Source organism: Zalophus californianus, chromosome 2 (genome assembly GCF_009762305.2).
Source record: "Zalophus californianus isolate mZalCal1 chromosome 2, mZalCal1.pri.v2, whole genome shotgun sequence".
Taxonomy (NCBI): domain Eukaryota; kingdom Metazoa; phylum Chordata; class Mammalia; order Carnivora; family Otariidae; genus Zalophus; species Zalophus californianus.
This window is the reverse complement of record NC_045596.1, coordinates 34,714,262-34,727,192: the sequence shown is the minus strand read 5'-3', so window position 1 is coordinate 34,727,192 and position 12,931 is coordinate 34,714,262. Positions and strand designations below refer to the sequence as shown.

The following is a 12,931-nucleotide window of genomic DNA, read 5'->3' as shown; positions in this document are numbered from 1 at the left end:
GCCTGGGTGGCTAAGTCAGTTGAGCATCCAACTCTTGGTTTTGACTCACGTCATGATCTCAGGGATGTGGGATCAAACCCTGAGTCTGGCTCTGCGCTCAGAGTAGAGTCTGCTTCTCCCTCTCTCTCTGCTCCTCCCCCTGTTCTACCTCCAAAGTGAATAAATAAAATCCTCAAAATAAATACCTCTTGAATAAATTAATGATTAAAGGACTTCATTTTAATGCTGCACAGCAGACTAGATACCCTGAACAAAATCTTTTCAAACACATTGCTAAGCTCACAAAAATGATGCAAAGAGGGCAAAAACAAAAGGAAAGCAGAATCTCTACAGACTAAGTGAAAATCAACAAAGCCAACCTCTCCCCTGAGATTTCTGTTGAGGTTTATAGTCTTTGAGCTTCCTCCATGCTGCTAGGGCATGAGAGACCAGAGAACAAGACTACATTCTATTCGAGATGGAACATCTAACAGGAGACACCCAGAAAAAAAGCTAGACAGACAGTATAGCTGTGAACTAAAAAAAAAATATATATATATATATGTATGTATATAATATATATATATATATATATATATATACACACACATACACAGAAGGGAATAGCAAGAAAGCATGCAACCTCTCCTTTGGTGTTAAATAGTGGGGGTGAAAAACATAAGGCTAAGTCAGCCATCACACAAGCTGGCAGTATGAATTCATGCTACCAAAGTGGTCTAAAAAGTCTAGAGCAAAGAATTTAAGTTAATTTGGTCCCTAAGCTATATTCCCAGCAGCTAATAAAAGCAGATGAAGCAAATGCTATGCAGGAATGCATCTTCAATCTCTGGACTTCAAATAGTTCCCAAATATAAACTACATGGAAAATGAACAACTCTCAATTATAAAACATAGATACGGCATCATGAATGAGTGCACACAGAAAAAGATAATATAGTAAGAACCAAAAATTTCAGATAGAATTTTCATTTATAGAATATAAAAGACATGTTTAATATGGTAAGTAATAAAACAGGAGTTTGAAAACATAAGAAAAAAAGAATAAGCAAGGTGATAATAAATGATTTCTAGAATGAAAAATATAATCACTGAAATTAAAACCCAACATAAATATCAACCAGCAGATCAGAGGCAAACGAACAAGGGAATTAGCAAACTAGGCAGACCTAAGAAAATAATCCAGAATTCGGGCCAGAAAGATAAAGACATACAAAATATGACAGGTTTAGAGACATGGAAAATAAAGCAAAAAGATCTAACATAATTCTTTTTTTTTTTTTTTTAAGATTTTATTTATTTATTTGAGAGACAGTGAGAGAGAGAGAGCGAGCACATGAGAGGGGGGAGGGTCAGAGGGAGAAGCAGACTCCCTGCCGAGCAGGGAGCCTGATGCGGGACTCGATCCCGGGACTCCAGGATCATGACTCGAGCCGAAGGCAGTCGATTAACCAACTGAGCCACCCAGGCGCCCTAACATAATTCTAATTAGAGTTCCAAAAGGAGATAAAAGAGAACTGAAAACTAGCTCAGTCAGTGGAGCATGTGACTCCTGATCTCAGGGTTGAGAGTTCACGAGCCCCATGTTGGGTGTATAGATTACTTAAAAATAAATGAGCAAAGGGGCACCTGGGTGGTAGAGTTGGTTAAGCATCCAACTCTTGGTTTTGGCTCAGTTATGATCTCAGGGTCATGAGATCAAGCCCACATCAGGCTCTGAGTTTCTCTCTCCCTCTTCCTGACTCTCCCTCTCAAATAAATAAATCTTTAAATAAATAAGTAAATAAACTTAAGAAAAAAAAGAACTGAATAAAGGTAATAGAGAGTGACAGAGATCTGTAGAATAATACTAATCCTCAGATGCTGGAAGCCCAACAAATCTAAAGCAGGATAAATACATACCTAGTATGCAGAAATACATACATAGTAAAATTAGAGTTTACACCAAAGAAAAATTTTCAAAATAAAGTTAATCAAATTTAAAAAGCAATAAAATAGAAAAGACATGAGAACAAAAGCATGATATGTGACTTTTCAACAACAACAGAAGCCAAAAGACACTGGAATAACATCTTAAATGTGTCTTTACCATAAAAAGATCCTCACCTAAAGGAACTTGTTTTCTTAGGATGCACATCAGACAGAAAGACCAGAGAAATAAGAAAAAGTGGTTAACAAAGATTTTAGAAAAATCTGAATAACAATGTATATTGTAAAGAAGGGAAAGAGCAGAACAGACACAAAATACTAGCCAATAAATAGCATGTAAATTGGGAGAAAGTGACCAGAATTAAAGCATTCTAATTTCTTTATATTTTTCAGGAAAAAATGTAAACTTTTTAATAACCTTTAGACTTTGAAGTACATGGAGTATATAACTCCCAAACAAGTGCATGTATGTGTGTGCTTTTGGGGAGAGAGGATAATGCAATGAGAAAAAAAAAAAAAGAAAAAAGAAAAAAAATTTTAAATGCCAAAAATAAAAAAATAAAACCACAAGGAAGTTCATGAAACAATGGCAGAAATATGCCCAAACATATCAGTGATAACAGTAAATATAAACAGACTAAATTTCCAATTATAAGACAAAGATTACCAAATCAGGACAAAAAAAAGGTTAAAGTCAGAGGGTGGCAAAATTTATACCAGGAAAATACTAATAAAATCTGGTAGAGATATTACTAAAAAAAAAGTTGTTACATAAAAATAAAGGATGTAATTCATCAGTGTTATGTAACAACTCTAAATGTTTTGTATCTAATAACATAGCTTCAAAATATATAAAGCAAAATTTTAGAAAGAACTGTTAAAGGAAAGACTGTCAAATCCATCAGAGCTATCATGGCTTAAATGCCTACTTTAGAAGAGAAAGAAGGTTCAGAATTAATGAACAAAATTGCTACCTGATAATTTAAAAATGAATGACAGAATAAACACAAAGAAAGCAAGAGAATATAATTAAGGTAAGAATAAAAATTAACAAAACAGGAAACAAACATACAATATAAATGTTCAATGTAAAAAGATATTACTTGGAAAAATAAGAAAATGGACAGAGCTCTGGCAAGATTAATCAAGAAAATGACAAATACCTTAAAGAATGGAAAAAAAAGATATAACTATATATGCTGCTAAGAGTATACAGAGACTATTATGAACTTGATGCCAATAAATTAAAAATTTAGTTTAAGTGAACAAACTCCCAGAAAAAAAAAAAACTTACCAAAACTGAGTCAAAAGCAAAAAAATTAAATTAGCAGTTAATAGCTTTCCACAAAGTAAACACTAATTTAGATAGTTTTGTACATAAGTTCTAATGAACATTCAAGGGACAAATAATCTTACACAAGCTAATTCAGTATACAGAAAAAAATTATTTTAAAAGATTTATACACACCTGTTTCATCAAATGATGGTACTTTTTCCACTCTGAGAGTCTGTGATCCCTGTCCTTCTTTCTGAACATTTGTGGAGTATGACTTCACTTGACTCAGTGTACAAATATATGGGTGACTACAGTGAACCATGTTTGAAAAGCTTCCCAATGTCACTAAATTCTGCCATTCTACAAGAAAAAAAAATTAATTTCAAACTCACAACAAAGATTTTATACCCAATAAAACATACCCACTATGAAAGAGAGTAATTTTACAGAAAAACAGTAAAACTTTCATTCTGCTAAATACTCTAATGAACATGCTAATCCACCCTCTCTATGGAGGTTTTCATTGACCTGTAGGTGTATGGGGACTACATTTTGTAAAGAAAAAATAATAATATTCCTATTCTCTAATTTGTAAATTTATTTATATGGCAATCTTTTATTTTTTGTCTTTTTTTAAAGATTTTATTCAGGGTGCCTGGGTGGCTCAGTTGGTTGAGCGACTGCCTTTGCTCAGGTCATGATCCTGGAGTCCCGGGATCGAGTCCCGCATCAGGCTCCCTGCTCGGCGGGGAATCTGCTTCTCCCTCTGACCCTCCCCCCTCTCATGTGCTCTCTCTCTCTCAAATAAATAAATATTAAAAAAAATAATAAAGATTTTATTCATTTATTTATTTGAGAGAACGAGAGAGAAAGACAGCACATGCAAGAGCAGAGGGAGGGGCAGAGGGACAAGCAGGTTCCTCCTGCAGCCTGATCCAGGGCTCAATCCCAGGACCACGAGACCATAACCTAAGCCAAAATCAGATGTTTAACCCACTTAGCCCACCCAGGCGCCCCTGGAAACTTTTAAAATATGTAAAATCAGGTAAGACTTATTCACCTCTTCTGAAACATCTCTGACATATAATAGATACTTTTTTATTTTGTATGCTGATTCCATGTCAAAAAAATTTTGCAGAATAGAGAACTCAGAGGAGGGGGAGGTAAGGAGGGCTTCCTACTCAAAACTACCCTGTGTCCTTCTGCTAGCTAGAGAATTATTCCTCTTTCATTTCACAATCAATAAGTGAATTATATTAATCAGTCATTCATACTGTCACTGATTTTTTTTAATCAGATAATTAGATCAACATTTGGTGAGATTCCTCGGTATATAGGAATTCTAATTGAGGGAAGAATAGAAGACTAATTACAAAGCACTTCAGCTGCTGCATCTGGTTGACAGTGGGCTTTGGAGGGCTGAAATACTGAAGAAAAATATATTCCATATTTGCACTGAAGTGGCAGAAAACTAAATCTGTCTATCTCTACTCTCATGTGACCCTCTTTCTCTTTTTTTTACTATAAGTACTAGACCTTGAACACCTTGTAAATAATTTTCATAATTTTTAAAGTGTTAGGTGAAATAATGAAGTTATACCATTAGAGATCGTCAAGTTTTTCCCGAGAGTGGAGAGTTAAGCATTTAAGGGCTGAAACCTTTCTTTCCTTTCTTTCCCTAAGTAATCTCTACACCCAACTTGGGGATTGAACTCACAACCCTGAGATCAAGAGTCACATGCTTTACCTACTGAACCAGCCAGGCGCCCCAAGGGTGAAACTTTTCTGTTTAATAATGATCTTCCCAAAATGTTAACTCATGTGTGTGCATGTGCAGATACACGCCTTCTGAAATCAAGAAAAATAAATCTTTTCTTAATGACTCGGAGAATTCATCAGGAACATAAGTTATCGTGAATGTCAAAGATAATTCAAAAAGCATGAAGAATATAAAGCAGTATAAATATTCACTCAAGCTTCAGGCGTGGAACTTTTGAAAAACTTCTTGATGTCAACTTACTGTTTCACTTTTTTGGCAAATGATTGTTGAAGGCCCAGTATGTTTTTGGTCATTTGCCCCTATTTTTTAAAGGCTTACTCTTACTCTAAAGTAGAGCAAATATAACAATGTACCTCCTTGCACATTAAAATCTGTAGCCTACTAGCCAAATCAGTGACGCAAGGATTAAAGCAGATTTTCCTAAGAAACTCACCCTCCAGAAAAGCATCTTGTTTACCATGGCTACTGGGGTTCTGACCTGTCAGTCCTATTCAAAGTATCTTTTGTGATTATTACCTAACAAAGCCAATATGCCACCAATGCTTTTTTTTCACCCATGTGCTAAAGTGTTTAAAGAGAGACTACTCCACAGTCTTTTTTTTTTTTAAGATTTTATTTATTTGTCAGAGAGAGTGAGAGAGAGCACAAGCAGGGGAAGCGGCACGCAGAGGGAGGAGCAGGTTCCCCACTGAGCAGGGAGCCCGATGCGGGACTCGGGACTCGATCCCAGGGCCCTGGGATCATGACCTGAGCTGAAGGCAGATGCTTCACTGACTGAGCCACCTAGACTTCCCTACTCCACAGTCTAAAAATCCTTCCTCAGAAGATAGTATTTTCCATGACTTGATCCTCGATTTTTTTTCAAGGTTCTCCTTAGTTTTTCAAACATTAAATTTCAAACATATGCAAAGGTAGGAAAAAAGTACAATAAATTTCCAGGTACTCATTGCCCACCTTCAGCAATTATCAACTCATGGTGAACCTAGTCCTCATCTCTACCTGCACCAATACTTCCTTACTTCCATGTTAATTTGATGCAAAACTCAGATAGTGATTTTTTTAATTTATTTATTTACAAAGATTTTATTTATTTGAGGAAGAGTGTACAAGCTGGGGAGAGAGGGAGAGGGAGAAACAGACTCCCTTCTGAGCAGGGAGCCCGACATGGGGCTCGATCCCAGGACCCTGAGATCATGACCTGAGTCAGAGGCAGCTGCTTAATGGAATAAGCCACCTAGGCACCCCTCAGACATAATTTAGTTCATAAATTTTTCAGTATGTATTCTAGGAGACAAGAACTTTTTAAAACACAGGCAAACCACCATTATAAAAAAATAAACAATGCCTTATATCATCAAATAGCCTCAATTTCCAACTGTTTACAAGTGTTAGAACTTTTGTGTGTGTGAACAGATCCTAATAAGATCCATATACTATTGCTGACTGAGATATCTTTTAAGTCTCCTGTATACAGGCTGTAATACAGCCACAGGATGTATTTTTTTTTTTTTTAAGGTAGGCCCCATGCCCAGTGCAGAGCCCAAAGCAGGCCTGAACCCACAACCCTGAGATCAAGACCTGAGCTAAGATCAAGAGTCAGACACATCACCAGCTGAGCCACCCAGGTGCTCCCAGGATGTCTTTTTTTAAGAGCCAATTTTAAATTGAAGAAACCAGGTTGTTTGCCCTAAATTTTTATCCTGGTAGTTTTCCAATCTGAATTTTGCTGACTTAATTCCCATGGTGTTGTTTAACCTGTTCTTCTATATGTTCTATAAATCAATGGATATACAGGTTTTATCTAAATTCTGACTCTTTTTATTAGAACAACTCTACTTATTAAGCAGTGATGAGTTCTGGGATGCCTGCCTGGCTCAGGTGGTATAGCTAGCAACTCTTGATCTCACGGTCATGAGTTTAAGCCTCATGTTGGGCATAGAGCCTACTTTAAAAAAAAAAAAAAAAAAGGGCAGGGTTAAGTTGTTTCATCAGGAACCACATAATATTTGGTTGTCTCTTTATTTGTGTAGTGTCTGCTATTGTTCAGTGCCCAGAACCATTTATCCATTAGGTGGTTATAAAATGGTGATATTCAAATTTTACCACTTCTTCATTTGTCAGAATACTTCACAAAGAGAAAATTCCCCACATTTCTTTGGTTACTCAGCAGCATAGTTCATATAGGAAAATCAGGCTAAATTCTCTCCTTCTTTACCAGTTCTCAAAATAATGAGTTCACTACCTACCATCCTGAAGTAGTGACACATTAATTTGTATCATTATTTCATAGATTTAAACATTCTTTGATATATTTCAATCCATTTTAGTCGTTTTGATTAATGGTCAATCTGTCCCATTTTTGGCCAGAAGGGTCTCTTCAAATTGACTCCTGCATTCTTTTGACACTATCCTAGTACTAATCTTTGATAGCTTCCTTGCTAGCTGTTCTGAAAAGTCCTTAATTTTTAACTTCAGTAGAATTTCAGGTATCAGCAACTTTAAAAGTACACATTTGACATTAATGCAAGATCAAAAATTGCACAAAACTTGAAGAATACATTACCATCTTTAACACTTTATACTCTAAAAAATATACAGGACCACATTTGATTCAAGAAAACAAATACAGTATCTAACACACAGCAATAGAAACACAACCATTTAAAAAAAAGAAACGAACAGGCGCCTGAGTGACTCAATCGTTTAAGCATCTGCCTTTGGCTCACGTCATGATGCCAAGGGTCTTGGGATCAAGCCCCGCATTGGGCTCTCTGCTCAATGAGGAGTCTGCTTCTCCCTTTCCCTCTGCCGCTCCCCTGACTTGTACTTGCTCTCTCTAATAAGTAAATAAAATCTTAAAAAAAGAACCATTTTTTAATCAATTATTGAATTCATTAGTTAATTCTAGGAGGCAGAAAAATAGTAAAAAAAATATTACCCACCACTAATATACCCTTTCTTCAAGGTGACATCTAAAATATGTTGCATACAGAAGATTAATCTTTGAGAGTGTGGTCCTCACTGTTCTTTGGGTTTGGACAAGGACTTCGCATTACTGTGTATTTAAGAGCTATTTTTTTTTGATTTTTATTTATTTATTTGACAGAGACACAGCGAGAGAGGGAACACAAGCAGTGGGAGTGGGAGAGGGAGAGGGAGAAGCAGACTCCCCACCGAGCAGGGAGCCCGATGCAGGGCTCGATCCCAGGACCCTGGCATCATGACCTGAGCCGAAGGCAGACGCTTAACGACTGAGCCACCCAGGTGCCCCAAGAGCTATTTCTTCACCAAGATTGCGAAGAGACTCTTGTCAGTCTAGTTAAAAAATCACTCTGCTTTTATTTTACTGCTATTGCCTCTGTAGCTCCTAACAATCACTGCTGATAAGCACTTGTCCTCTCTCCAGTGTGGTTTGTCACATACCACTTATTCTGGCTTTGAGGAAATTTGGCCTTTTCAGATTACAACAAACAACAAAAGAAACTCTTTTTGTCTCATGCAAACTGACAATTCTGTCTACTGTGTATGTTGCTTCTGCAACAACCATAACTAAAAACAAACAAAAAGATTTCTTGCAGTTTGTACTGTTTTTTTACTGGCTAACTTCAGGACTAGAGAGTCAAACTTGTAGCCTAAGTCTTCTAGAGATTAGTCTCTTTATTTAAGAGACAATTTCAGTAGTTTCTCCCCTAAATTCCTAAAGCGCTGACATATCAAAAACTAAATCATTGTTACACTTAATTTTATAAGAGGTTAGTGTGAACTTAAAATACACAATAATAAGCAGAGTAGCACAGCAGAAGCTTGCTGGACCCATTAAATACACAATAATATAAAATGCAAAAACTGCTCTTCGTGGTAATATTTATCATGGCAAAAACAGGAAACAACTTACATGTTTCCTAATGGAAAAATAATTAAATTATGAGAGGTCTCTGTATTTTCATTGTGTATACATTTAAATCTTTTAAGAATGTGGGGAAATATTCATAATGTTGCATTAAAAAAAAGCAAGAGAAAAAATAACATAGTGGGATTTCAACTATTAAAAATGTGACTAGTGGGGGTACCTGGCTGGCTCAGTCGGTAGAGCATGTGACCCTTGATCTCAGGGTTGTGAGTTTGAGCCCCATGCTAGGTGCAAAACCTACCTAAAAAAAAAAAATGTTGGGGCGCCTGGGTGGCTCAGTTAAGCGGTTGCCTTCAGCTCAGGTCATGATCCCAGGGTCCTGGGATCGAGCCCCAGGACAGGTTTTCTGTTCTGAAGAGAGCCTGCTTCTCCCTCTCCGTCTGCCTGCTGTTCTGCCTGCTTGTGAGCTCTCTCCGTCAAATAAATAAATAAAATCATTTAAAAAAAAAAGGTGACTGGGGTGCCTGGGTGGCTCAGTCGTTAAGCGTCTGCCTTCGGCTCAGGTCATGATCCCAGGGTCCTGGGATCGAGCCCCACATCGGGCTCCCAGCTCCGCGGGAAGGCTGCTTCTCCCTCTCCCACTCCCCCTGCTGTGTTCCCTCTCTCACTGTCTCTCTCTGTCAAATAAATAAAAATCTTAAAAAAAAAAAATGTGAGTGGTGAAACATCTAGATTATGCATAATTTTTACTCCATAATTTACTTTTCTGTATTTTCAAAAATGCCTAAATTTTTAAAAACTAAGAATGTAGTCATTGCCAAATTAATTTTATTAGTATTACTACCAATACTAACACTATCTAGTTTACTTTAATGCTTTTGACTAGCCAAAAATGCAGAAATACCTCTTGTGCCTAATCATCTACCAAGCAAAAGTGTGACCTAGATCAGGTAGCTCAGCCTAGGACTACTGCTGACGTGATTTTTATCCAGCAACAGGAAAATTCTGTTTTTCGTTTTTGGGTTTTTATTAAGTAAAGAATATGAGATCCTGGCAACTTCCTGCACTGCCTCTTGGTATATATCCCTACTGCACTTAATTCTTGTTAATATTTGCTTAGAAAAGTAAAAACAACAATATCTAATATATTCAGGGTTTACCAAGTGCCACTGTCCAAAATACTTTACCTGTATTATCACACTGTATAATTTATATTCCAAAACATACCTCAAAGCCACCTACTTCCCTCCATCTTCATTGCTAACTACCCTGGCCTAGCCCCAGCCTTGTTTGCCTAGATAACTCCCAAATGATCTCTTTAATTCACCCTCTCCTTTCTGATCCATTTTCCACACAGTAGTCAGACTGATAATTTTTAAAATATTGCCCCCCCTTTTTTTAAAACTATGGCCTAAAAGACTCCGATGCCTCTCAAACTTCATTTCATACCCTATCCCCCCTTACCCGAGCCACGGCAGTTTTCTTTTCTGCTCCTGATTACACTAGTCTGGTCTTCAGGGTTCCTATTTGCTCTGCCTGGATTGATGTTCACCTGGCTTGCTCATTTTCATTTTTCAAGACTTGATTCAGTCACCACCTCCTCAGCATATCTAATGAAATGGCCTCTGCTAGCTACTTTCTAGCCCATCACCCAATTTATTTCTTTTACAGCACTCAGACATGTTTTCTCATTCCTGGTGTCTGCCCAATAAAGGCGGATACTATGTCTTGTTCAGCACCACAGCACCAGCAACAACGCCTCACCTCGGACCTCTTTGCTGAATTGTACTTCACTCTCTAAAGGTTATGAGGTGCATAGTATAGTTATTATCATTTTACAGTTAAAAATCCTATCATTGGGGCGCCTGGGTGGGTCAGATGGCTAAGCATCTGCCTTCGGCTCAGGTCATGATCCCAGGATCCTGGGATCGAGCCCCACATTGGGCTCCTGGCTCAGCAAGGAGCCTGCTTCTCCCTCTCCCTCTGCCTCTCTCCCGGCTCATGCTTTCTCTTCTCTCTCTGTATCTCTGTGTCTCAAATGAACAAATAAAATCCTTAAAAAAAAAAATCCTATCATTAACTTGAACTACATAGAATCATGGTGTCAGCCTGCCAGAATGGTCTTTTATTGCTAGTTATTCAAAGTGGGGTGGGGGTGGCGGGCATAACAAAACAAAATTCTTGTCAGATTAGAGAAAACAATAAAATACAAAAATTTAATTTATATTTTTTTATTTAAAACTACACTTCTATTAATCTCAGATTTAAGCAAAAGCACATATCTGTTAATTTGGTATGCTGTACTTAAAGGAGCATCCTCCCATCTCAATTTTTGCCAAATGAGGCAAGGCATAAATATATGAAAAATAAAATAAGTGCTCTATGCAAAGTCAGAGGAACTTAAAAAGGAAATATTTACTACAGAAACTAAGTCACATTTTTATCATTGAAGAGGATTATGTTTACTATAGATTGTTTGAAAAACACAAATAAAAAAAAATTTCTAGAGAAACTTACTGTTAATATATATTCTAAACTGTACTTTTTTCTAGTTTTACCTAACAGCATAATAGCATTTTCCCATGTCACTATTCTTCTAAATTGATTTTTTAAGCCCATAATAAAGGCACCAAAATATAGTTCAGTTTCCAACTCTCTATAACTATAAATGTTACCAATTTATTACTATGAATAATGAACTTGTGCACACATCGTAATACCTGATTATTTCTTTATATAACTTTAAATAGAATTACGGGGGGGAGGGGGCGGCGCAGCACCTGGGTGACTCAGTCAGTTAAGCATCTGCCTTCGGCTCAGGTCCTGATCCCATGTGGGGCTCTGTGCAGAGTCCCCTAGTCCCTGCCCCTTTGCTCCTCCCTCCCACCCCGCTCTCTCTCAAATATATAAAACCTTGAAAAAAAATAGAACCACTGGGTCAGAAAGTATAAACCTTTAAAGTTTGTTTGTTTGTTTGTTTGTTTTAAAGATTTTATTCGCTCATTTGACAGAGAGTGCACACAAGTAGGGGGAGCAGCCAGCAGAGGGAGAGGGAGAAGCAGGCTCCCTACTGAGCAGGGAACGGGAGGCGGGGCTCCTCGATCCCAGGACCCTGGGATCATGACCTGAACCTAAGGCAGATGCCCAATCGACTGAGCCACCCAAGAGCCCCTAAAGTTCTTTTCATAAAATAACTGACCTCCAAAACACTGTTCAACTCTAAGTCCCAATCAACAGAAAACGAGAGTTCCTGCTTTCCTGTACCCTCAGTATGAGGTATCATTATGAAAAACTTAGCCAATATGAGACCGGAAATGAGTAGCAAATCCTTAAACTTACTTTTCTATGCCTATTGGTAAGTATGGTACTTTACACTTTTATTGGCCACTTGAACTCCTTTATGAACTCTTTCATTTCTTTCAGCCATTTTTTTTTTTTTACTGGAAGATACACTGGTTTGTAAGAATTCTTCATAAATTAGGGATATTAATTTTGTAACTGCCCTGTCCAATACAGTAGTCACTGTTCACTGAGCACTTGAAATGTGACTATTCTGAACTAAAATGTGCTAAATGTAAAATATACACTGGACTTCGAAGATGTAGTACAAAAAGATGATGTAAAATATCTCAATTTTGATCTTGATTGCATATTGAAATATTTTTAATATACTGGATAAAATAATACTAAAATTAACTGTTTTTACTGTTTCACATATGGCTATCAGACAACCCAAGATTACATACATGTCTCACGTCATCTTTCTTTTGGACAGTGATCCTCTACAATACTATTTTCCTTTTCACCTTTAAACTGAGCTTTCAGTGTATAGGCATTTCTCATTTTTAAGTATGCAGATAAAGCAACTGTTTCCCTTAAGGTTTCCTTCTCTCCTTACTCTTTTTAAGTTTACCCCTCTGCCATACAGGAATTTTAGAAACATAAACTTTATTTCTTGACAAAGAAAAACATGTTTTTAGATTTTTTTTCCCAAAAGTTCTTCAAATATCCTTTTCTTCTTACATGCATCTACTTAAATAGTACCCTTTTTCTAAACGCTTTTTAAATTTTACCATAATGGCTGCCCTTTTAAAAATTG

The 12,931-nt window shown here is 37.0% G+C and overlaps 1 protein-coding gene across 1 annotated transcript in view; it reads right to left on the bottom strand.

Moving 5' to 3' along the window:
• Positions 1-12,931, bottom strand: part of SLC30A9 (solute carrier family 30 member 9) — a 77,291-nt gene that overhangs the window by 62,572 nt on the left and 1,788 nt on the right. The window contains 1 exon segment of the mRNA XM_027598805.2: positions 3,395-3,562. Coding sequence (XP_027454606.2) covers positions 3,395-3,562 — 168 coding nt within the window.